This window comes from Lepidochelys olivacea, assembly GCF_965140295.1.
Source record: "Lepidochelys olivacea isolate rLepOli2 genome assembly, chromosome: 1".
NCBI lineage: Eukaryota > Metazoa > Chordata > Testudines > Cheloniidae > Lepidochelys > Lepidochelys olivacea.
In genome coordinates this window covers 44,210,353-44,237,151 of record NC_140411.1, presented here as the reverse complement: position 1 = coordinate 44,237,151, position 26,799 = coordinate 44,210,353, and the positions used below count along the sequence as shown (strand labels likewise).

At 40.2% G+C, this 26,799-nt stretch overlaps 1 protein-coding gene across 2 annotated transcripts in view; it reads left to right on the top strand.

Moving 5' to 3' along the window:
- Nucleotides 1-26,799, top strand: part of MIPEP (mitochondrial intermediate peptidase) — a 134,479-nt gene that overhangs the window by 33,500 nt on the left and 74,180 nt on the right. For both annotated transcript variants that reach the window (XM_084624662.1, XM_084624661.1), the window contains exons 11-14: nucleotides 8,293-8,446; nucleotides 9,501-9,578; nucleotides 10,817-11,021; nucleotides 15,983-16,092. In XM_084624662.1, the coding sequence (XP_084480788.1) occupies nucleotides 8,293-8,446; nucleotides 9,501-9,578; nucleotides 10,817-11,021; nucleotides 15,983-16,092 (547 nt within the window). The remainder of the gene's footprint in view (nucleotides 1-8,292; nucleotides 8,447-9,500; nucleotides 9,579-10,816; nucleotides 11,022-15,982; nucleotides 16,093-26,799) is intronic.

The window sequence follows — 26,799 nt, the reverse complement described above, 5'->3', positions numbered from 1 at the left end:
CATGGCCCTTCCTTAAGCTTTCTTGTGGGCTCTGAAGTCAGGCTTTTTGCTTCATTAGGAGTAAAAAGGATTTCCTACTTTTCCACGGTGGAAGGGAAAATACCAAGGTGCCTGGATATAACTGTGGATGAATCTTTGACTTTTCAGGGAGAGCTAGTAGCTGTCAAAGGCTCTCCCTCAGATTCAGGGAATTACTTCCTGGCAGTCTGAGCTTGGGTGTACAGCAAGCTTCTGTCTCTTGATGAAGCAAGAGAGCAAGAACTGCTCGAGGAGCACTTCAAGATGTTTCTCCTTTCTTCTGTTTTTTACCATTTTTGGTTTGGGTAGCCTAGGGAGAGTGCTCCCATGCTGAAGAGAATCAGCCACTTTAATTGCTTTTAAATATACCCTAAAAAACATATCAACCACCACCCCAAGTGAAGGAAAATATGGTAAAACTCTCAGTTGTCCTGTTTAGCTAGAAACCTAAAATTCAAGAGTAACATAAGGTTTAAAAAGAAACAGGAAGTCACAGTTCTGCCAAGTTACCACCTCAAGAGACAGAATGTTCCATAACTGTTCAGGCATCCATCACTGCTGGATCTGAGCACCTTTCTTGAGTAGATCATGCTCAAAAATATGACAGAAATCTCATTATGTGCCTCTGTGCATTGAAGTAAAGCATCCAACTCATCAGTGTCTAGATTAGTGGACGTGGCATGTTAGAAAAAATCCTAACAGTTAACTAAAAAAAAAAAAAAAAAAGTACTGTGTATTTTCCAGGCAGGATCAGGAGTTTCAAGTAAGTATGCATATTGTGACTTTATCTAGCTAAGTGAAGGAATCAGAAAATACATTCAGGCTTGTTATTCAGTTGCATACTGTATGATGTGCTGTTAGTTGGTAATGATTTTATAAATGTTCTGAAGTATGTCAGTAATGTGACCTGACTTACAAATATTTTGTTATCTGTAAGTTGGTTTCAGTTACTGCTGAGTATTTCCTTGGTCTGATATCTTTGTATTCATAAGAGCTAAAGGAATTAAGGTAATATGAGCAAAGCATAATATATGTTACATACTACGTTAACCAGATTTATAAAAAACAGTAAATTTGCCTTTTGGCAGTCAAATGTTAACTTATATGGTAAATGGGTCAAAAAGCAGCATCACAACAAACATCAGAATGATCTCTTTATACTGATCTGTTTTTAAAGTTTGTCTTTCATCAGTTCTGAACAATCTTACGTTGTAAGTGAATTAGTTTGCTTTTAGGGCTCAATAAACTGAATTAACAAAATATCCTGAAGGTACAATTAACAGAAAAGAGAAAGGGAACATAAAATAGTTGACAAGTTGTGAGGAAGAACACAGGGTAAAAAAAAAAAAAACCCAAACAATCTCCCCCAAATCACCAACTCTATGAATTCTCTCCCTTCAGGTAAAGGTTTAAATGTCAAAGTTTACTGACAGGTAATGATCATTGGAAGGGGCTTTTCCTTGTTGTGATCTCTCTTCTAGTTAACCCCATGGGCTCCTCTTCCATTTATCTTGTACTTAAGTTGTTTTCCAAATTTCTTTTAATGTTTGTTGGGGCATGAAAATAAGCCCTAGATTTTTTTCTTATTATAACTAGTAACATTATATTTCTGTATTTTATTGATTATGGTGGGGAAAAGAGCCTTGTGAAAAATGAGAGAACTTTCAGATGTTACAGTTAATGCCTGCCAATAACAAGCCTTACCAAGCAGCTAATTTGTAATTTACAGGCCTTAATGTTTAGTCCTTAGTGATATTTGAGTAATTATCATAATTCTTTAATGTCCAAGTTTATCAAAAGCATTTTGAATGGAGTAGATGAAAGTCACGGTGCACAAAACAGTCTTAGTTTCTTTCCAAATGTACAGGTTAAATGAAAGCAGTTTTAGAAGCTTGCATTTTATTTAGACTCAGTGAAGTCATACAAGCTTAGAAATAATTATAATGAGACACTCCATTGTTGTTCTTTGCAGCAAGAACTGCCTTTTTGTTTGATGTATGCTGTTCTTGAAGAATAACCCCACCCCATTGTGTCAGTTCATTTTCTTAAATCAGTTAGATGCATGAGTTCTTTTAAAAATAGTACTGAGCCACATACTGTAAGATGTCTGGATTTCTCCCATAGTTCATCTTTTAATCTAAAGCAGGATTTCACATCAAAGAAGCTGTTGTATTTGGTATTTTGCTTTCTTTGAGAGTGTACTGTGACTTCTTGTTGAAAATCTCTACCCTCATCTTCTGCTATTAAGTGCATTTTTAAAATAGTTCAGGTTTTTTGGCATGGATTTTGATACAACATGCAAATTCCTTGGATTTAGAAAACAGAGGGGCAGAGTTTTGGGAATTTGCTAAAAGATGGATAATGAAAGCAAGGAAACTAAGTTCATTATTTACTCTATTGCATCACTGTGTTACAGGATTTCAGAAGAGTACTCTGTTGAATGTACTGTACATGCTGCCATTCCTACAGGCAGAACAGGATAATTTAAGGGGCATCATTACCGTAAAATCATCCTGGTGTCTGAATTTTTTTTCCTAAGGTCACTAATTGAAAGGTTAAAGGAGATGAAAAAACATGCTTGATTTACTTCATGTATTTGACAGCACTTTGTACATAGTCATTTTAATGACAGGTTTCAGAGTAACAGCCGTGTTAGTCTGTCTTTGCAAAAAGAAAAGGAGTACTTGTGGCACCTTAGAGACTAACCAATTTATTTGAGCATGAGCTTTCGTGAGCTACAGCTCACTTCATTAATGGTTTTTATCGAGCAGGTAGTTAGTTAGTTTTACCTGCAGTTCATTGGGTTTTTACACAGCAATAAGTGAGACAAACATCTTACAATCACATTTTTTCCCTATATTTTAACACCACAAACATTATTAGAGGCACTTGATGGCAAAGTTACTATATGAAACTACTTTTTAATTAATTTTTAAAAATTGACTAAATATCCAGTTAGTAATGGCCCTTTACAGATGAATAAACCCAGCCTTACCTCATACTTAAAGCCCGTAGTCTTCAGTTTTTACTGATTTTTTTAACTGAAAATTTCCCAGATTTTACAAAAGCTGTGGTTAATTTTTTTTAATGATTTTTTCACCCAATTTTTGGACTATTAAAGTACATGAAAATACTGATTACGTTAAGGATATCCAATACATTACATTAGATAGATGTGTTTACATTAATAATTAATAAAGTGTAAATGAAAGGTTGTTAAAGTAAAGGCAATGTAGTGGAAGAAACACGTGTGTGTGTGGTGTGTGTGTGTATGTACATTCTGTTAATGTACAGTTCATAAAAACATAGAAATGTAGGGCTGGAAGGGACCTTGAGAGGTCATCTAGTTCAGCTCATGCTGAGGGAGGCCCAATTAAACCTAGACCATCCATGAAATAAACCATAGCATTAAACTGCTTTTACTTTCAGTACTCTTTCTTTTCTCTGTTGCTTTTTTTCCTGTCCCCCAGTATTAACCCTGGTATTTACCTAGAAAACTGACTTAGTTTTTGGCACTCCAGTTTTTTAATTTTTGTAATAAACACTGAAAAATTCCTGAGAAATTTTAAACAAAGAATAAACCAAAAACAACTCTAATACGTTCTCAAGCAGCATTTGTCTTATTTTGCCAACCTATAAATTTTGATGATTGTTGATGGAAATATTTTTGTTGGTTTGTGTGTGTACAATTAAATCAATATTTACCCATTTTAAACAATGGAATCCTTCCAAGCCTAATTATAAATGTCTTTATAGGCAGGTTCAGTTCCTGACAAGGCCTCAGAATGAGACCAGCATACCATGATGAGCATTCTAACTAACAGGTCTAGCAGATTGTATATGGGAGGACAGACAAGCAAATGGTAACATCATGAGAAACTGTGTGCGCTTTAGGCTCAATCTCCCCAGTATATGTCCCCTAGTCAGGGCTCGTGTTTAAATAGACACAACTTGACGTTTGTGTTTCCACAGCATGATGAGGGCCTGATCCTGATTAAATATTAACAATGGAGAAGTTAAGTGACTAGGCCAAGGTAACATAACAAGTCTGAGGCATTGTCAGAACTCATAACAAGCATGAGTCAGCAGTGTGCCCTTATTGCCAAGAAGGCCAATGGCATTTTGGGATGTATAAGTAGGGGCATAGCGAGCAGATCGAGGGACGTGATCGTTCCCCTCTATTCGACATTGGTGAGGCCTCATCTGGAGTACTGTGTCCAGTTTTGGGCCCCACACTTCAAGAAGGATGTGGATAAATTGGAGAGAGTCCAGCGAAGGGCAACAAAAATGATTAAGGGACTGGAACACATGAGTTATGAGGAGAGGCTGAGGGAGCTGGGATTGTTTAGTCTGCAGAAGAGAAGAATGAGGGGGGATTTGATAGCTGCTTTCAACTACCTGAAAGGGGGTTCCAAAGAGGATGGCTCTAGACTGTTCTCAATGGTAGCAGATGACAGAACGAGGAGTAATGGTCTCAAGTTGCAGTGGGGGAGGTTTAGATTGGATATTAGGAAAAACTTTTTCACTAAGAGGGTGGTGAAACACTGGAATGCGTTACCTAGGGAGGTGGTAGAATCTCCTTCCTTAGAGGTTTTTAAGGTCAGGCTTGACAAAGCCCTGGCTGGGATGATTTAACTGGGAATTGGTCCTGCTTTGAGCAGGGGGTTGGACTAGATGACCTTCTGGGGTCCCTTCCAACCCTGATATTCTATGATTCTATGATTCTAACTGAATCTTCCTATAAAGGCATTTATAATTAGGCTTGGACAGTACCCTTCCCATCCCTTTCCAGTGAATGGCTGTACCTGTGCTCTGCATAATACAGTGAGTGAAGAGAGGAGCTCTTGTAAAGAGGCCCTAAGCTTTCGGCGTGTCTCTCTAGTTCTGCATGACAGCTGAAGATCTATAGTTAGAGATAATCCTTGTCCCAGGAGCTTACAATCTAATTAGACAAACAAGCTATAAACAAAATGTGAAAGGTACATGTCTTGTTAGCCAGCCTCCTCTTTTAAAAAAAAAAAAATGTACAGTCCACTTGTGCCTCTCTTCCTCTACATTGTCCACGGGCCCAGCCAGCTTATTGACCTCTGTTGACCCAATTTGTCTCCTTTCCACTCTGTCAGCCCCACTACAACACTATCTGCTCTCCTCCCAAATCAGATGATGCTTGTGTAACTCAGAGTATGTAAAGGCAAGCTGTGTGGTCCCAGCTGCTTTCCTCCCCTCCATCTCAGCATGGGGGTATATTCATGGAGGCGGCTTTTGTCGAAGGGTGGGGGCAGTGGGTCAACATATCCTCTACTGCCTCTACAATCCATGCACTCCAATAGTTCTTCCCTCCCCACCACTAAAAATAGAGAGAGGAAAATTGCCTACATCTTCTGAAACACAGAGATTATACCACTTTTGTGCAGCACTTCGAACTTCTTTGGTAAAAGGTGTTATATGAATATAAAACCATTGATTTGCTTGTGCCTTTTTCAAGCAAACGTGTTTTAAAACATCATGCTAATATAACATTTCCATTGGGTTTAGGCAATAGCAGAAAACATGCTGTCGTCTTTTGACATAGTTGAAATAATATGCCTGGCAGTACATCCACATGGTCTTATCATCAGGTCTTGCATCATCCCTTTAGAAAGTACTGTGCGATTCTGATCTCTGCATATGTATATGAAATCCCATACCACAAATATTGACTTTATTTTTTATATTTAAAAGGTATGCTTCACAAAGGTATTTATAATGTAACTATCACTGCAGTGTTATGGGTGCTCCGTGTACTTCCAGTACTTTCATATGAATCAAATACAACAAATCGTAATGCTAAGATTCAGACTGTTTCCAAATTTGTCCTATTTACTTGAAAATTCTGCATGCTGTTCTTTCAAAATTGGCACCAATTGAACTGAAATATTATCAGACCAAAAAACAGAACAGTCTTGTCTCTTATTCTACTCTTAATTTCTTTTGGAATACATTATTATAATATGTATAATGATAAGAATCATATACTTCCTGAAAAATCCTTACTTTACATTGTTGTCTTGAACTTTCTCTTGACGGGTGATAAATTGTGTGCTACAAGCATGAGTATAATACAAAAGGGAAATTTGGCTCTCAAAAATTCGATCTTCTAATAGCAATGTAGACTAACAAAATAAGATATCAAAACAATGTGTATAAAGACAGTAAGCTTTTACAGTAATTACTAAGTCTTTCCACATTTTTTTTTAAAAGAACCATTTAAACACAATTTGCAGTTTGTGCTCAGGTCTGTACTGGAATCAACTCCAGAGAGCGTGGTATAGTAAGACTAACACAGTATCAGTCCTTCTAACTTTCTGAGCTGGGTTAGACAACACAGTAAAAACTCTTGAGTCTGTCTGAGCTTTTTCTACTACAGTTTACAACAATGCTGCTACTGCTGGATCTGCACCTGTTAGGCATTACAGGACTGAAAAACACTAGCATAGATGCAGTCTATGTACTGTATTTTACACTACTACAAAGTATACCTGCATGCAGAGACAGCAGCCATTTTGTTCTCACAGTTGCTGTGTGTGCTGTTACAGAAGACACATACACAGCTCTCATGGAGACTTGTGTTCTGTCTTTTTATTTTCTTCAATCTAAAATGACACCTTTTAGGCTGGAAGCATATGCTTTGCTCTTTGGAGACTTATCGCTGATAAAGGAGGAAAGTGTGGGGTTTCTTTTTTTTGGCTGTGTCACACCCCAAAGTGCAGCTGTTACATAAGTGGAGTGAGTTTAAGTGGTGCTGCCTGTACTGGGGGAAGTAATGACCAGTACAGTACCCTTTCACAGTTCTCAGGTTTTTTTCTGTGTTCTGTTATAGTTAAAATCAGAATGACACACACGCAAGCAGCCAGAAATAAAACCAGGGTGGAGTGTGCAAATATGTGACGTCTTGCAACTAAACATCTCCACTAGCTTCAACAAATGTTGCCATGGTGGTAGCAAAATACTGCTGGAGTGCATTGTAGGGATAATATAAAAGATGGTGGGGAAAAAAACAAACCCACATTGAAATGCTTAGAAGAACGGGTGCAGGGGCTTAGAGCGCTAATCCTGTCCTGCTGTGCACCACTGGCTACTGAAGTTGGTTAGTGAATTGTAACTGCCGCTATAAGCAACATGACTCCAAAAGACAGTGCCAAAGTGTGTTTAGTTATACAGCACTGTCTTGTGTGTGTGTTGGGGTGAGGAGGAAGGAGGGGTGAGCAGTTTGGATGAAGAGTAAGTAACTCTTTCACAGCTTAGCTATCGTTAAACCTTTTGATCTGAGGCTTTAAAATAGCAGGGTTCTAAATGTTTGGTGTTCAGCTGTTATAGTCTGCCTGATGCAAATTTAGACTTCAGTGACTACTGATTGGTCAGGGAGAAATAAAAAAAATGGCATAAGAGGAAAAGCATATAAGATGGAAGGAACAATGATCTTCTAAAGTAAAGGTCACACTAAGAGTGCAGTCATTCACTACTCTGGAGCCCTGGAAGAAATGGCAGATATAAGGGCAGCTGCTCCCTTGGCTCGTGTGTATCAATTGTTGGCAATTTGTATGCAAATCCAGGAAGCAGGGATGTTTTTGTGGTTGAGGGCCATGCAAGAGTCAGGTACTGGGGATTCTATTCCCAGTTTTGCCACAGACTGTGACCTTGGGCAGGTCACTTAAGCCCTAACTTTCTAAAGTGTTCACTAATTTTGAATACCTCAATTTTTGGTGCCCAGTTTGCGACACGTAGGGACTGATTGTCAGGGATTCTGAGCACTAGGTTCCTTAGGTCTCTAAGCCACTTTCATCCACTCTTACAACTTTTTTGCTGTTTTGGCATTTTATTGTGTCTTTGTATTATCCCTATAATGCATGCTACAGTATCTTGCTACTCATCTGGCAACATTTGTTGATGATCGACAAGCTGTTTAGTTTAAATCAGTTTGAGCTAGGGAAAAACCTATGGAAATCATGTCGTTCATGTGTCAAGTTGGGTACTCAAAATTAAAGACTCAAACTAGTGGATGCTTTTGAAATGTTGTGCCTTAACCTCTGCCTCATTTTCCCTATTTGAAAAATTAGATTCTTTATTCTCAACAAGGGTGTTTTGAGGTTTAATTCATTTGTAGTTGTGAGATGCTGGGGTAGAGAAGATGAGCACAATAAAGTGCCTATAATAAGTAAATCAAGACCATATTTTACACCTCAGATTATAAAGCTCAACAATATTTTAACTCTTTTTTTTTGTTTGTTTTCTTAGGTATAACATCGAGCCCAGTTTGTACTGTCCATTTTTCTCTCTTGGGGCATGTATGGAAGGTCTGAACTTCTTGTTCAGTCAGCTCCTAGGAATCTCTCTCTATGCAGAGCAAACTGAGAAAGGAGAGCTCTGGTGTGAAGATGTTCGCAAACTGGTGAGAACTCTAATTCCTAACCGTCTTAAACTCAAGAGAGTATGGTAGAGCTGCTCATGTGGTCTCTTAAGAAAGGAACAGGTTTTTAAAGGTATTTAGGTGCCAAAAGATGCAGATAGGCATCTATCGGGATTTTCAAAATTGCATAGGGTGTCTGTCTCCAATTGAAGTCAATGATAGGTGACTAGTCACTTGTGAAAATGCCTATCTGCATCTGTAGGCGCCTAAAAGTCTTGAAAAATCTCTCTCCGAGTGAAAGATATCAGAGTCAGAATGGCTTGGTCTCTTTTTAGAGAGAAACAGAGAGAGAATTACTTTACCTTTCACATGTATTTTCTGAATTAAACCTGAAATAATGTACATGGTTGTTAACTCATGTAATGCTACAAATGTGCATTATTACTGTGTAGGTCTTTTACTCTTCCCTTCTTTCCTATTGTGCATGTCTTATTCTACTCAAGCCTTCCTATTGTGGCTTGTTCTGTAGGATGGAAGTAGCAGATGTGGACTACTCTCTGTTTGCCATTTTGCTCAGTTCTTTTGTCCTTCCGCTCCCTCCCGGTATTCTCCAGTGGGCATCCTCCTTCCCTCCGTCCCTCCCACTTCCAAGCCCAGCCTCCAGTGAGGACTGCTGCTCCTCAGATCCTCAGTGGTCAATCTGCCAGTTCTGGCTACCCTCTCATATCTGTCTCCTTGGTAAATCAACTCCTGCTGTACTTAACTTATATTCTGCAGCCCTGAAGTAGTTGACTTGCCATCTGATCGTAAAAGGTGGGGTGGTTATTTTTATTCTGGTGTGTTAGAGTAATCAGTTTGTATAAACGGCAGAAATTGGTGTAGTTTGAAGGACAAGCTTTGAAATATTTGTACATAAATATTTCAACTGCAGTAGAATAAATTGTTCCTATATTATGTTTTATGTGAAATTATAATGTGCCGCAAAATATATGCGGTGTAAACCTTTTCTATTGAATATATCTGAGTGATACTTTCTCACCTTACCCAGCTCTGCAGAAGTTGCACTTCGGAAATTATATCTTTATATCTTTTCCAGGCAGTTGTCCATGAAAATGAGGGTTTACTGGGGTACATCTACTGTGACTTCTTCCAAAGAGCAGACAAACCACATCAGGTAACAACTATGGGCTTACTTCACTGGTGGTTTTGCTTGAGTAAGGACTACAGTATTATGGTCATTTACTATTAATGTTTGTCCAGTAACATACATTTGGACTTAAACTAACTAACAAACAAATTCACACACAAGAAGACCACCTCTAAGGCCAAATATAATTCTAGAAAAATCTATAATTTATTTAGATTCTAGGAATACTTAATTCCAAAGTATATATAATTACACTGATTGTTCAACTTCCTGTAAATTTTTTATTTTTGCCAATAACTTCCTTTTAATAAGCCCCATGTATGTTGAACCATCAGATACTACACTGACAGGCACTATGAAAACCCTAAAATAAGCAATGTTTTGAGAGTTAGTGCTTTCTTATTATCTACCTGCTGCTTATGAACAACCAATATTTGAAATCAAATACTCTCTGTACCAAGGCAAAAGTCCAGAATGTCACCTAGATCATTTCTCAAACCTCATGTTAAATAGGTGAAGCTGTCTACAATTTTTAGACATGCTGACTACCACCGTGGTGCCAGCGTATAAACTACAAAACAGAATACAATAGAACCTCATTAATTGGCATTAATGACTGAGAAATGTTTCGCAAATGACTGAATTTTATGAATTTGTGAGTAAGCAAACACACACACTGTGAAACAGCGTTATTACTTATTTTGTCAAGTGTGGTTTGGTTTTAATTATTTTTGCTAACACGTTGTAACATGTTCTGCAATATATTTTATAAAAGAATGATGTCTCCTCACAAACTCCCCCAATTAATGGGGAGAGACTGTATATGATATATAGTATTTATAGGTCAGCGAAGTTCTGATGTGACAAACTAAATCTTGATGGGAATTTTAGCCTTTTGGATATTTACTCCTTAGATGGCTTAAACTTAAACATGCCACTTTTAGAAAATAAAATTTTGTTCAAGATGTTAAAGCTATTGCAATATTTTGTTTTTATCTTTATGAAATAAACTAATCTTTTTACATTATTATAATCTCAAGTAAAAAAATAGTAAACAGAGATGGGAAAATATAATGAAGACTGGCTCAAATTCTGCTATGTTACATTGCAGCAACTCTATTGAAGTTAATGGGATTGCATTGGTGTAACTGAGAGCAGAATAGGACTCTTAATGTTAAGACATTCAGCATTTATTTAATACTGTTAATATGACAACAGTATCTATATAGCCTGGCTTTTTCTGATTGGTTATTTTATCTTCAAAGGACTGTCACTTTACAATTCGTGGAGGCAGGTTAAGGGAAGATGGAGAATACCAGCTCCCTGTTGTTGTTCTTATGCTGAGTCTGCCCCATTCGACTAGGAGTTCACCCACTTTACTAACCCCTGGCATGATGGAGAATCTATTCCATGAAATGGGACATGCAGTGCATTCCATGCTGGGACGAACTCGGTACCAACATGTCACTGGTAAGACATCAGGAATAGTGATTTTTGTTATTTTTAAATGTTTGAATGAATAATTTGCACTTGTTAATTTCCTGAAGTAGGGAGTATGTATTTAAATAACTGTAGTGTCTTGAATCTGGTAAACCGGTAGGTAGGTAGTTTAGTTTAGTTTAGCTTCGTTCTTCAAATTGCATTTTAAAATTAAGTGTGCAGCTATGGAGTATGTCCATCTGCAGGGTTTATCTATTTCTTAATCTTCCAAAATATTATATAATTTTATTAGGGTATTACAGATCTTTATATCATAGTGCAGGTTTCAGTGACAAGCCTGTGAAGTCACATTTCCAATTAACCCTTCCCACCTGTTGATTCAATTTATGATCTCTTTTCAGAGTAGCAGCCGTGTTAGTCTGTATTCGCAAAAAGAAAAGGAGTACTTGTGGTACCTTAGAGACTAACAAATTTATTTGAGCATAAGCTTTCGTGAGCTACATTCGATGAAGTGAGCTTAGCTCACGAAAGCTTATGTTCAAATAAATTTGTTAGTCTCTAAGGTGCCACAAGTACTCCTTTTCTTTTTATGATCTCTATTCACCAATTTACTGTCTTGACTCTGTTAGCACACAGGAAAAGTATAACTTACTTCCAGGGTGCACTTCAAAAGTATAATGCAGCATCATGCAAAGTATCACAATTCAGATGCCTGGCTGCTTGGCTGGAAAGATTGGAGATTGAAAAGCAGCATGCTCAGTCCTTGGGATAAAAGAAAAGAAGTGCTTGTGGCACCTTAGAGATGAACCAATTTATTTGAGCATAAGCTTTCGTGAGCTACAGCTAACTTCATCGGATGCATTCAATGGAAAATACAGTGAGGAGATTTATATACACACAGAACATGAAAAAATGGGTGTTATCATACACACTGTAAGGAGAGAGATCACTTAAGGTGAGCTATTACCAGCGGGGCTGGGGGGAGAAAACCTTTTGTAGTGATTATCAAGGTGGGCCATTTCCAGCAGTTAACAGGAACGTCTGAGGAACGGTGGGGGTGGGGATAAACATGGGGAAATAGTTTTACTTTGTGTAATGACCCATCCACTCCCAGTCTCTATTCAAGCCTAAGTTAATTGTATCCAATTTGCAAATTAATTCCAATTCAGCAGTCTCTCCTTGGAGTCTGTTTTTGAAGTCTTTTTGTTGTAATATTGCGACCTTTAGGTCTGTAACTGAGTGACCAGAGAGATTGAAGTGTTCTCCGACTCTTTATGAATGTTATAATTCTTGACATCTGATTTGTGTCCATTTATTCTTTTATGCAGAGACTGTCCAGTTTGACCAATGTACATGGCAGAGGGGCATTGCTGGCACATGATGGCATATACACATTGGTAGATGTGCAGGTGAACGAGCCTCTGATAGTGTGGCTGATGTGATTAGGCCCTGTGATGGTGTCCCCTGAATAGATATGTGGGCACAGTTGGCAACGGGCTTTGTTGCAAGGATAGGTTCCTGGGTTAGTAGTTCTGTTGTGTGGTGTGTGGTTGCTGGTGAATATTTTGCTTCAGGTTGGGGGGCTGTCTGTAGGCAAGGACTGGCCAGTCTCCCAAGATTTGTGAGAGTGATGGGTCGTCCTTCAGGATAGGTTCTGGATTCTTGATGATGCGTTGGGGGCTGAAGGTGATGGCTAGTGGCATTCTGTTATTTTCTTTGTTGGGCCTGTCCTGTAGTAGGTGACTTCTGGGTACTCTTCTGGCTCTGTCAGTTTGTTTCTTCACTTCAGCAGGTGGGTATTGTAGTTGTAAGAATGCTTGATAGAGATCTTGTAGGTGTTTATCTCTGTCAGAGGGGTTGGAGCAAATGTGGTTGTATCGTAGAGGTTGGCTGTAGACAATGGATCGTATGGTGTGGTCAGGATGAAAGCTGGAGGCATGTAGGTAGGAATAGCAGTCAGTAGGTTTCTGGTGTAGGGTGGTGTTTATGTGACCATCGTAGTGTCCAGGAAGTGGATCTCTTGTGTAGACTGGTCCAGGCTGAGGTTGATGGTGGGATGGAAATTGTTGATAATCATGATGGAATTCCTCAAGGGCTTCTTTTCCATGGGTCCAGATGATGAAGATGTATATAGCGCAAGTAGAGTAGGGGCATTAGGGGACGAGAGCTGAGGAAGCGTTGTTCAAGAATTATAACATTCATAAACCAGTCGGAGAACACTTCAATCTCTCTGGTCACTCGATTACAGATCTAAAGGTCGCAATATTACAACAAAAAGACTTCAAAAACATACTCCAACGAGTGACTTTTGAATTAGAATTAATTTGCAAACTGGATACAATTAATTTAGGCTTGAATAGAGACTGGGAGTGGATGGGTCATTACACAAAGTAAAACTATTTCCCCATGTTTATTCCCTCCCCCCCGCCCTCCCCCCCGAGCCCCAACTGTTCCTCAGATGTTCCTGTTAACTGCTGGAAATGGCCCACCTTGATTATCACTACAAAAGGTTTTCTTCCCTCTCCCCACACCCCCCCGCCCCGCTCTCCTGCTGGTAATAGCTCATCTTAAGTGATCACTCTCCTTACAGTATGTATGAGAACACCCATTTTTTCATGTTCTGTGTGTATATAAATCTCCTCACTGTATTTTCCACTGAATGCATCCGATGAAGTGAGCTGTAGCTCACGAAAGCTTATGCTCAAATAAATTGGTTTGTCTCTAAGGTGCCACTTGTACTCCTTTTCTTTTTGCGAATACAGACTAACACGGCTGCTACTCTGAAACGAGTCCTTGGGATGGGATCATGGGTAGGGGGAGAACACCTCTTGTTTGTCTCTAGAGACCACAGTGACTAATGCGTAGAGTGATGTTGACTGGCTTCAAAGGGACATGTATCAAGCTTTAGCCCAGAGGGAGGATAGTCATGATGTACCCTTTGAAGATGATGGGGAAAAATGCAGCTGTTGGACGATCTCACTTTACTCCCCCCTTAACTATGAACAAGGATGAAAGGAGCTTTTCCTTGAAAGTTAAGACAAGGACTGTTCTATTTTTCTGATTCAGCTATCACTTTCCTTAATTCAAAGCTTAACAATGCTCTGAAGGACAGAAATTTAGAGTAATCCTTGATCTCAAATTTTCCTTTTCCTTTTCCATATCAGTTTGTTGTAAGTCCTGCTTACTCTGGGATGCCGTGAGAATCCCTCCAGCCTCCCAATATTAGTTTGATTTTCAGATTCCCAAATACAAAAAGTGAAATTGGTCCCCTTTCCTGCTAAGGAATCCAACAAACTCTTTGATGCTTTCTAGTGGTGTTGCCCAGTGCTCTGCAAGCTCCCCTCTCAACCAGTTCTGTTTGTACTAATAGACTAATTGGTTGATTGAAAGTAAATTGAGCTCAGCTTGCACCCAACATAAAAGTAGGATGATCCTGGGTTGTAAATGATTTAGAAAACTTATTGTGAAAAAAAACTAGCATCAAAAGGGATTTTAAAAAAAAAAAGAACGCACTTGCAATATGGAAATTCCAAAACCAGGCTGTACATTTTGTTAGTTGGTAAACAAAACAAATTGGTAATTTATCAACATGAATTTAGTGGGTCCTCTTATCACAAACAAATGAACGTGAATGAACGCACAGCCTACCAAGTCACATATCAGCAGACATACACAAAAGGGGATAGTGCACATGAGAAAAAAAGAGAGCTCCTTTTTCATTGTCAGTCATTTTCAAACCATGGCACTCAGCATCAGTGTAGTGGATGGCAGCTGACAAGCTGTGTTGCCCTGCTCTTATCTTTGGCAAACAGGTCAGAGTCCTGGTTTTGTCCAAGCTGGTTGGCACATTATATGCTGCATTTAATATTTGCAAACAGTCCAGAAAGTTCTTTTACGTGGCTGTGTCAGCTGACTTGAGCTTGTGGGGCTAAAACTTGCAGTGTAGATGTTCCCACTCGGTCTCGAGCCCAGGCTCTGAGACCTCCTTCCCTAGCCACGTTCCAGAGCCTGGGCTCCAGCCTGAGCCCGAATATCTGCACTGCACTTTTTAGCCCCACAGACCAAGCCCCACAAGCTGACCTGAGCCCTGTGACTCAGCTCCATGGTTTTTTACTGCAATGTAGACATGCCCTAATACACACACAGTGAAGTTTGAGGTTGGAATTGATATTTGCTTAAAGAGGTTTTTTTTTCAGGGAAGGAGATAGCTTAACATTGGGGTCAGGAAGGAAATAAAATAACTGAGCACTTGCTATTCCTGACTCACATTTATGTTGCAGCTATATATATATATATATATATATATAGCTTTGGTTCAGTGATGTCTCATTTCTTCTAGTACCTTTCAGTGTTGCTGTACAGTGCTGATAACACAGAGCTAGAGTGAAGGTGATCAGGGAAAGAGGGAGAGGATTTGGGGGTTGTGCTTTTTAAAACACCATTGTGTGACTGCAAATAATTACTTCCTCAAATTTATTTAGAACATGTTTTAAACCTGCAAAAATGCTTTCACCTGATGATTGCAATGTAAAGAAAGGCTAATATAAAATAAAGATACGTGAGCTCAGCAAACAGATGGGGAGATAAGAACAATGATTGTGAGTGGGATTAATGCAGAGTTTGATTTACATTGTGACTGGATTTAGGTTTAGGACAATTCAGAAGATTTGGTGTTTTATGTAGGGCCAGATTGGCTGCAGTTTGGTTTCCGTTAGCAAGGTGTGGTCCACATTTTTATAAAGTGCCTCACCCAGCTGTTCAGATTTTTTTTACTTTGTGATTTATAGTCAAATGTGTAGGATAATAATTGAGTTTTTCTGCCAATATGTACAGTAATGGTATAGAAATAAAATATTGATTTAAGGAATGAAAGAATAGTACAGTTCACTAGAAGTCCAAAATTAAATGCTAACGAGCTCTTGGAAAGATAGAATTATGTCTGCTAATGTAAATAGCTGTATACTCATATTCTCAATCTTTTACTCTCCAAGGGACCAGATGTCCTACTGATTTTGCTGAAGTTCCCTCTATCCTGATGGAGTATTTTGCAAGTGACTATCGAGTGGTTAATCAGTTTGCAAGGCATTATCAGACTGGCCAGGTAGGAAAAATGAACATACAGACTATTTAAAATATTATAAGCACATTTGTTAAATGAATTAACTTTTTCAGTTGTCATTTATAAAGAAGTATTAAGACAACAATAAATTCTAGGTAACATTAACCTTATATTATATTTTAATTTATATCTAATGGTTGAGAAAAGAATTGTTTACCTTCCCCAGATTAAGAAGCACACCATGTATAAAAGTACAATAAGTAAGCTACTCTGTGAACCAAACAAAGTGAAAAACAGCATGTAATATTAATACCAAAGTTAGAAATTCAGTGTCTTTAATGTTATTTTTGCTCAGACTTTATACAGTGTTAAATCATATTGTCATAAAATCGTGGAAAATAATGGGGGATCAACAGTATGGGGCATTTCTGCTTCCAGAGCAGGATTGTTCCCATAGGGTACTATAGTGCTTTAACTAGTTTTAAACACTTCAAGTTATTGAGGTTGCACTGCTTCACATAAGAGACGACCCCCTCCAACCCCCCGCCCGGAAACGTAACTTAAGTGTGCCTTTTCTTAGTTATATCCCAGTAATCCTGGCTGGCCTTGTACCACTCTATCCAATTCCTTCCTTCTTTTGTGTTTATACTTTACAAGGGCTTACAGACGGTGCTCAGATTTTCCCTGGGTTCAGATTTTTAGAAGCAAGTTCCGTTTTTGCAGTTGCTCCTGCAGACACAAATTATAGTAGCTGTCTGACTGTCTGCACCCACAAACTGGTAGCTAGTCATGTAACTATGGTATTTGCATATGCAGTACACAGCAGGTGCAACATTGTTCCTGCCAAAATTGAGGCTTAGTTGAGACTTATCTGAAAATCTGGCCCTTACTCAGTGTTCTCAGCCTTCACTTCTGACTCGGGCACCTTTGCGCTTTCTCCCACCTGTCCCCATACTTGAGGGAAAAACTCTGCTAAAGTCCATAAAATCCCTGTCCTCTTGCACATTCCTTCTTAAGATTTACCTGTAAAATCCTGCCATCTGAGAGTGGCTAGGCTGATGGCAAGATGAGACTACCAGTTTATATGCAAAGCTTCCTCATTTTGTTGTCATCTTGTCCTCATCTCTCTCCCTCCCTCCCCGCTTCCCCACCTCTTTTACCCGTTTCTTCCTTCTGTTGCGTCTTGTAATATTACTTGACTGTGAACTCTCTGGGGCAGGAATATTTTTTGTTTTTGTTGTTAATTTCAATGTACAGTGCCTAATATAGTGGGGCCCTTATGCTGGGTTGGGGCTTCGAGGAGCCGCGGAAATACAAATAATAGTAATAATAATAATCTGTATGTATACAGTTCTTTTAGTCTTGTCTCTAATTAAGTCCCTTAATAATTTCGCTGTTGTTCTGGGAATTGTCTTCATTTTGCCTAAATCTTTAATGTAATTCTTTTTACCGGGGCCGTAGTGTATGGAACCAGCAGTTCCATGGAAAAGTACTATACCTTGGAGTGTTTTATCTTTGCATTTATGTTTTGAGAACATAACATTTTATATGTTTGTTTCTGGTCATTTTGCCTCTTTTACTTTAGACTAGATACTTTGGATAATGTTGGAAAACTTGGGTATGTGACCTACAGAATGGTAGTATAAGAAAAGTACACTCAGTTTCATGGTAAAAATTAGTAGTAGTAGAAGGGGGTCATTTTAGGGATTTATTAGGAATAATTATTCTGTTGACCAAACCAAACCATATAGTAAGGTCCGTTCAATTCAGTATCTAATGACTTGCTTAGTAAGCCCACTACATGAATGCATTTCCACTTGAAAGTTACCCTAATTACAATAATTGATCTTGAAACATTGCATCTCTTAAATTAGTACGTATTCTGTGTATCAACTAAAGCAGGCTCTTCAGTTCCACAGACTTCAGTGGGTGAAAAGCTCTCACCTCATGAGGCATTTGAAAATCTGCCAGATCACACAAGACAAGTACCTTCTTAACAGTCTGATCCAAAATCCATTGAAGTCCGTGGAAAGAGTGGACTTTGGATCAGTCCCTAAATGTTTTTAAGGTAAAATGTTAGTGCAACAAGCCTACCTGTGTAATATGTTAACTCCTTATTAACAGTCTTTTAATAATTTTTCCAACAGCAAAGATTTAGTTGTCAACCTTGGTAACTAAGTGCAAAATTAGGAGTACTCATTCGGTTCAAAATAAACTTGTTGAATTTACTCCTATTTCATTCTTCCTTAGAGATTTATGAATCAGGATAGGTACAATCCAAACAGTACAAAAGTTTTGGCACATTTATATTGATGAATACATGTTTTCACTATGTTACCACACATAACATTTTCACATTACAGCATGCCTACAGAATCTCATCCCTCATCAGTTTTGGATTCCTGCGTTAAAGCTCACTCAGATGTTGGTTTGGTTTTTTTTTGGTTTGTTTTTGTTTTTGTTTTTTTTACATAAAGTGATTCTGTATCAGGCTCGGGCAAGGATCCCTTCACCATGAACAGAGGAAATTAGAAGAAAGCACTGGGTGGGACAGAGTTACCATAGCTGGCTAGCTGTTCGTGCATGGTAACAAAACACAGTTTATATTTGTTAAGCCCTTTCAGAGATACTAAGCAAGTGAACGATATAACAGAAATCTGTTTCAGATGCTTTATTAGCCAAGCTCCAGTGTACTCAAGCATTGCAGTGTGTTGCATCCACAGTGGTGATCTGCAATTAATTCCTCAAAGCAGGAGAGTATTACATAACATGAGAAACTTTCAACAGACATCTATAAAGTCATAAACATTCAGGATTATATTTCAGTAGTATGAGAGTAATTGGAAATATTTTGCTGTCTGCTTCTACAGTAACTTTGTGTGGTTAGATAAAATAGCTTGTATAGTAGCTATTAAAATTGAAATTATTGGTGAGACTAGCTCTCTCTCCGTTTTTGCCTTGGGAACTGCACTGTCTAATGCTGTTTACTGGAGGTTCCCATAGCACTCAATAGTATTACATGCCTTAACAAAGTGGTAAATATCAGGTTTCATATGAGAGAGTCAATCCTGTAAGGTGTTGCGCACCAACAAGTCCTGTTGAAGTTAGTAGGAGTTAAGGGTGCTCAGCACCAGAGTGTTCATCATTTGGTAGGTTTTAACCCATATAACATGTCGTTGAAATAAATATTGAAAACTGATTACTTTCTAGCATTCTCTGGGAAGTTTAAGTGTAGTGTTGCTTAAGTATTCTGAAGTGATCTGATTGCATATGGATTCAGAGCCTGAGCAGATTTGATCTTCAGGGAAAAACATCTGAAAGAGATTTGTGGAACATCATTTACTGCTTTGTGTCTTCAAAATGGTTTAAATCTAAACCATGTTTTGTTGCAACGGCACAGAATTATTGTGTGCCAGGGAGCAATGGAACTGAGTGAATGTTAATGTAGAAATTCAGTTTTGCAAGGAGACAAGACCGGATTAGGCTGTAAGATTAGGAATGGAGCCTGGAGGTACTGTATGGCACGCGAGGTTTTGAACTGCTGTTTTTTATTGCAAAAAGAAAAAGAGTACTTGTGGCACCTTAGAGACTAACCAATTTGTTTGAGCATAAGCTTTCGTGAGCTACAGCTCACTTCATCCGATGAAGTGAAGTGAGCTACAGATCACTTCATCCGATGAGGTGAGCTGTAGCTCACGAAAGCTTATGCTCAAATAAATAGGTTAGTCTCTAAGGTGCCACAAGTACTCCTTTTCTTTTTGCGAATACAGACTAACACGGCTGTTACTCTGAAACCTGTTTTTTATTGTTAATTTTTAAAATTTAGATAATATTTATAAACCACTATGTAGAATCAAGATAAATCTGCTTTTCCTTTCTTTGTCAGTCTTGAGACATTTAGAAAGCTGATGTAAAAGATTTCAGTGTCTCGGATTTACATATGAATAAATGGTAGAAATTAGGAAAAATGCCTGTTTATTATTATAGTAGTCATCAGCAGCAACTGCTTTATTTAAGGTTGCTAAGTAGATTCTGTAATAAACCCCTGGTTTCACACACTTATAACTTTACAGAAAATTGACCTTTGGGGCTTCAATTTTCCATGCTTGGTCTCTGCCTGGAGGTGATTTTTTGTGTGGAAAATTTGAGTAAAATTCTCTTCAGCTGTTTGCGTGTTGTGAGCATGAAAACAAAATCCACTGCATCCATTATGAAAATTATTCTAACCACACTCTTGAAAAAAATGGCTATGGCACAAATAGCTGAAGTGTGAAACTTGGCATAGGTATTAGCACCAAATTCTGTTTCTTACGCAAACTAGGCATCTCATTAATTTCACTCTTATGAATAAAGGGACTCTGACTGTGGCCTGCTGCTCCCTATAAAGTCAGTTGTAGTAGGATACAGTCCTGGGCTTGCAGTCTTTGTTGAGGATTGGTTTCTGGCTTGTTTTATGGAAAGCAGTTGGTTTTGATTTTTAAAACATATGAACATTTGAAATTAATGAATATATACAGCGGAAAATTATTCTATAGGAACACTCTTAAAGATACATAAGTATTATATACATGTGTGCAGCTGGATAAAGGCCTGATTCCAAATCCACTGAAGTCATGAAAAGACTCCCTTTATCGTCTATGGTTTTGGATTTGTTCACAAGTGAGCACTGATGGGTTTAAAGGAACTTCCAATTTTCACTGGCAAAACTAGCAAAACTGAGTCCAAAAAGCTAGCCAGCCCCAAAGTAATAGTTCTTCGAGTGCTGGTCCCTGTGTGTTTTCCACTGTGGGTCTGCATGCATCCAGAGTCAGAGAATTCTTGCAAGCAGCATCCATTGGTTTGGTATGTGCCATAACTCTCTTTATGCCTCAAACCAAGAACATAAAGGGCGGAGTGGACCAACCACCTCTCCAGTTCCTTCTTATCACCACATGGCCTGGGTCAGAACCTCCAGTGTATGGCGCTGTTGCTTCCTCATAGATATTCTTTGATCTGTAAATATTTCAGAATTGGCCTTACTGCCTTTGTATATAGGTTTTTCTAGTTAGATAGATTTCCCCATCTCCCCCTTATCCAGCTATGAGTATTGGACTATGCCCAGAATTCTGGGCTTCAAAAATTTGTGTCCTGCCCTTATTATTTCTCGGTCAACGAAGACCATAAACACTGCCTGTGTTGCCTGAGGGAAGCACACCTCGTGACTAAGTGAAAAATCTGCCACTCTTTCCTTAGCTGTACCGGTGAGGCACGGGAATTCTAGCTTAGAAAGTACCTTATGGAGAAAGCCATGCGGCTGCAGTCTGACCCAGACTGTGGGGCCTGTACATTGACCTGAATCAACATGGAGTGTGTCTCCTGTCGCGAAGTCAGACTCTGGTGCAAGGGAATTCTTTCCTATAGACACTCAGTTAGGGTCTCAGGGAGAAGGCAGGGAAGGTTCTCATAAGCGCATAAGCAGGTCACCCTCTAAGTCTCCCTCTTTACTAAAGTCTTCCTGGTGATGGAAGCTCATTTCAGATGGAATGGCTTCACCATCTTCCCTTACCTTGATGATGGGCTTCTGGTAGCCACCACAGGTCAAGCCTATATGTCAATCTCATTAATGCTTTAACTCCTGTCCTCTCTAGGAGTCAGTGTAAACTTGGAAAAGTCTATCCTCACTCCAACACAGACCATAGCTTTTAAAGAGGCAACCTTGGACTCAGTCATGGCAAGTGTTTATCTACCAAGGGACAGGTTTTGTTTCATGAATGACCTGATAGACCAGGTTATGCACAGTCCTTGAACTCTAGTTAGAATTTATCTTTAAGTCTGGGGCACATGGCTTCCTGCACTTACGTTATCCCATTCTCCAGACTCCATCTGCATTGCCTATTGGCATGGCTCCAAATGGTGTATTCCACAACCAAACACAGCATGAATACGATAGTAACCATTCCTTCCACAGTAACATTATCTCTAATGTGGTGGATGGATCCCCATCAAGTATGTGTGCCCATTCCCTTCCTATTTCACTCACCAGACAAAACAATCATCAGATATCTCCTTCTTAGGCTGAGGAGCCCACAAGAACAACCATATAGCATGGGGCACCCTCGCGCCCCAAGAGGCCACGATGCACATCTATCTTCTGGAACTTTGGCAAGGCTTTCCTGCAATTTATCCAGTTCTATCATGTCCTCATAATGTCAGACAACATGACAACTGTTTTTCACATCAACAAACAGGGAGGGGCAAGATCCAGCCCCTGTGTATAGAAATAGTTGCCCCATGGAATTGCTGTATCAGGAATCGAATCATCCTGTTGGCAGCTTACTTGCCAGGAAGTCAGAATGTCGTGGCAGATACCTCAGCAGGCCTTTTGCCATTGATCACGAGTGGGTGTTGCATGATTCAGTAGTGAACAACATCTCTGCTCAGTGGGGGACCCCCACCTGGGATCTGTTCACCTCCCAAGCAAACAAAAAAATGCAACATACACTGTCTCAAGGAGCTCTAGGACTACAGTCTCAGGGTGATTCCCTCCTTCTCCCCTGTTCAGACCATCTGAACTATGCCACCTTCTTTGACTAGCGTCCGTATGGTAGCAGTGTCTGTTGGGCCCGCACATATGTTGTCTCTCCTCGTGCTACACTACAAGACTAGCCAGTGCACGCAGGCTGACCCGCCTCAGTTCCTTCTCAGCCACCCCTGGCTAGAGACGGAACCATTAGCAGTCTGTTAAGACTGTCATCTTAATCTACACACCTATCTTCAGTTAGTCTCCTAGTTGTAGTTTTTGCCCTTAATTTATTTTATCCTAAAATTAAAAAAAGGACTTTATTTTCTCGTCCTGTCTTTTCTCTCGCCGGGGACCCTTCCCCCCAATGGCTTATGCTGGGTTTCCTGGGCTTCAAGAAGTGCCTCACTTGTAAAGAGCCAATCCTGATCTCTGGTAAGCACTCTCACTGCATTCGCTGCCTCGGGGAAGGCCACATACAACAGAAGCATGGTCTTTGCCAACAACTCTGGCCAAGATCCCACAAAGACAAAGAGCTCCTCCAGAAGATTATCTTCATGGAGGCAGCTCGCCGATCCCAGTTGCACGGTAGATGTGAGTCTTCCCCACAGCCTTCTACATCTAAGGGCTGCAGGTCCAAAAAGCAGGCTACCGATCCCTCTCACAAATCATCCAAGAAGATAGCGGGAAGCCCCCATAGTGAGCCCCAAGATAGCCGCAAGCGATTATCATCTTGCTCAGTATCTTCAGCACCAGTGGCACTGAAGCCATCTCAGTCCGGCGCTCATGGAAACCAACAGTAAATGGTACTGCTGACAGGCCGATGGGCATGGGCACGGGCACCAAGTTATTGGCACCAAAGGTCAGAATAAAAACTCCTCTAAAAAGACGCTCCCGGTATGAGAGCCCACATTGGTACCGCCGGGGATTGCTCGCCCAGAACAGGAGCGACTGGTGGGGACGAGATCCCTGTACCCCCCGGCACCACCACCAATGCTGGGACAATCGGTACAGGCGGAGTGCCACCATTCAAGAGACTTCCGCATGCCCCAGAATCTCCTCCTCTTGGTACCTAGACCTCTGCGCCGAGCCTCTACCAAGCATGGGAAGTATCCCTACTACCATGCCATTGACTCCTGTCTCTAGCAAGGGTTCAGACAGCGAGTCTGAGGAGGTAATTTCACAGTACTCCTCCCAAGCTCCATATGGTGCTCACTACCAACAGAGTCTAAGAATTTACCCACAGATGGCCCCACTACCACCATCGTGGTATGGCCACCTATGGGCACCACCGGGCTCTGTGCCACCACCACCCTAATGGCCATATTGGGACCAATGGGCGGCACACTGCCAACCTGCCTCTAGAGCTCCGAGCCTCACTCGAGAACTCACGAGGCACACTCCCTTGGCTGCACTATCCAGGGCTTTGGAATTGCCTTGAGACTTAGAGGAACAGGGATCCGGTACTCCGCAGGGAATGACTCCAAGAACAATATCCTCCTCCTCTCTAGATGTAGCCATCATGCCTTCTCTACCATCTTTGGTGGATGACTTTTGTCTCTTCCAGGAATGTGAAAGACGGTGGCAGATGCTGTCTAGATTCCATTGGAGAAAGTCAAGGATACCCACCATCAACTCCTTGATATCCTCCATTCTTCTGCCGCCTCAAAATTGCCCTTCCAAGTAACGAGACCATCTTAGACCCAGCAAAGACTATGTGGCAAACGGTGGTTCTTACCTGCAAATGAGCAGACAAAAAATACTACTTTTCCACCAAGGAATTTGAATTCCTGTTCTCCCACCTGCCACCCAACTCCATTGTGGTGGATGCTGTCAGCTCCCACGGCTGACAACGCCAGTCAAGGGCTTCTCCCTATGACAGGGACTGGAAGCACCTTGATCTGTTCGGTAGAAAAGCATCTGTTCGGTAGAAAAAGAGTGTCCTCGACCACTCTACAATTTCGTATTGCCAGCTACCTGGAGCTCAGGGCAAAATACGATTACATAAATTACTTTAAGCTGAATGAGTTTATTGAAAAGATTCCAGAAGCACATCGTGACTCATTCAAGGCCATTATCCAGGAGGGCCAATTAGTGGCAGAGACATCATTGTAATCTGCCCTCAATGTGGCCAACACAGCAGTTAGGTCCATCTTCACAGTGGTGGTGATGCGACAAGAATCATGGCTCCATTTATCAGGCTTCCCAAAAGAGGTACAGTCCATAGGCGAGGACTCATGTCATTCTGATTGCTCCTACTTGGCTGAGACAGACCTGATATCCTTAGCTATCACAACTTGCAACGTACCCACCGATCTCTTTCCCTGCCATTCTGCACCTCCTCTCTCAGAACGGAGGACGTAACCCTACATCCCAACTTGGGGATTCTCCGCCTCCAGCCATGGCTCCTGCTTGGTTCCAAGAGCTAGAAAGCTCCTGTTCAAGAGAGATACAAGAGGTTCTATTACATAGTAGAAAGTCCTCAACATGATGTACTTACCTAAAACGGTCTGGGCTATCTGTAAGCTCTCTGAGGGTCCACCTAGTGGCTGTTACAGCCTTTCACCAACCTGTAGAAGGATACTCAGTGCTGTCACATCCAACTACAAAACGGTTCCTCAAGGATATAGTAAAGTTCTTCCCTCAACCTCAACTTCCTACCCGTACATAGGACCTGTATCTTGTACTGGAAGGTCCTGGTGATGTCAAGGAATTATGACGTGATTGGAATAACAGAGACTTGGTGGGATAACTCACATGACTGGAGTACTGTCATGGATGGTTATAAACTGTTCAGGAAAGACAGGCAGGGCAGAAAAGGTGGGGGAGTAGCACTGTATGTAAGGGAGCAGTATGACTGCTCAGAGCTCCGGTACGAAACTGCAGAAAAACCTGAGTGTCTCTGGAGTAAGTTTAAAAGTGTGAGCAACAAGAGTGATGTAGTGGTGGGAGTCTGTTATAGACCACCAGACCAGGGGGATGAGGTGGATGAGGCTTTCTTCCGGCAGCTCGCAGAAGCTACTAGATCGCACGCCCTGGTTCTCATGGGTGACTTTAATTTTCCTGATATCTGCTGGGAGAGGAATGCTCTCCCAGCAGAGAGATATGCTGGGAGAGATATGCTCTAGGAATTTTGGGAGGGGAAGTTCTATGGCAGGAGGTCAGAATGGATAATCACAATGGTCTGTTCTGGCCTTGAAAGATATGAGTCCCTTTTATTTCTCAGCAATGTCCTTATCATCCTTAATTGCTCGCTTTCACACCTGATTATCTAGAAGACCCACAGGCTTCTTGCTTCCCATATACGAACCTTTAACTATTTGCTCTTAAAAGTCCATCTAAGACAGTCTAATTTCCCTCTTCCATATTGACTGACGCTATTTATTTCCTGTTTATTGGCTTCAGTAAGGTCAGATTTCCATATTTTGAGAGATCTCGGGTGCAAATAGTCAGTTATGGTCTACTCTTTGCCTTCCTGGTTCCATTTTTATTCAGCAGCACACATGCTGTCTGATACTGTTGTTTTAAGTAGTATCCATGCCACATCTAAGCAATTTACTTCCTTTACTTTTTAATTTGGGGTCTTTTTGGCTAGCCCCTCTTCATTTTATGGAAATCTTCCTGTCCAAATTTTAGTATCACTGTGTCACTTTTTGGTACCTTCCTCTCCTTTAGGAAGTTGAACATTATTATATTGAGGTCAGTATTACATAGTGGTTCAGCTACTTTTAATTCTTGAATTAATGCCTGTGCATTATGTAAAACCAAGTTGAGAAGCAATCATTTAATCTGTTGAGAAATTGCTTCTCTAACCTTTGGCCCATTGTGCTATTAGACCACTCTGTATATGATTAGTTGAGGTAATCCATTATTAGCCTGTTAACCTTTGCTACCTTTTTCTCTCTTTACACTCAATATCCTTTTCTTGATCTGGAGGCCAGCAATATAGCTAAGTTCCTATTCCAAAAATCGTTACATACTTCTAAACAAGGGGTCTTCTATATTCAGGAAAGAATTAGCATTAAAATAATAAGAGTATTGCAGGACAGAGTTAATGTCCATTGGTCCCATTCTGTAGGTTTAAATTTAACAGCTGTGTACATTATGACTGACAAAATAGCGAGTGCTATTGCACCCCATTCTCCAGACTACAGTGCATTTACTGCGGGGAAAATGTTACATGGTCCTGACAAGTGGCTGCAAAAAAAAAAAAAAAACGGCTGTGCAACTTGAGAGTTCCTCTCTGTTTT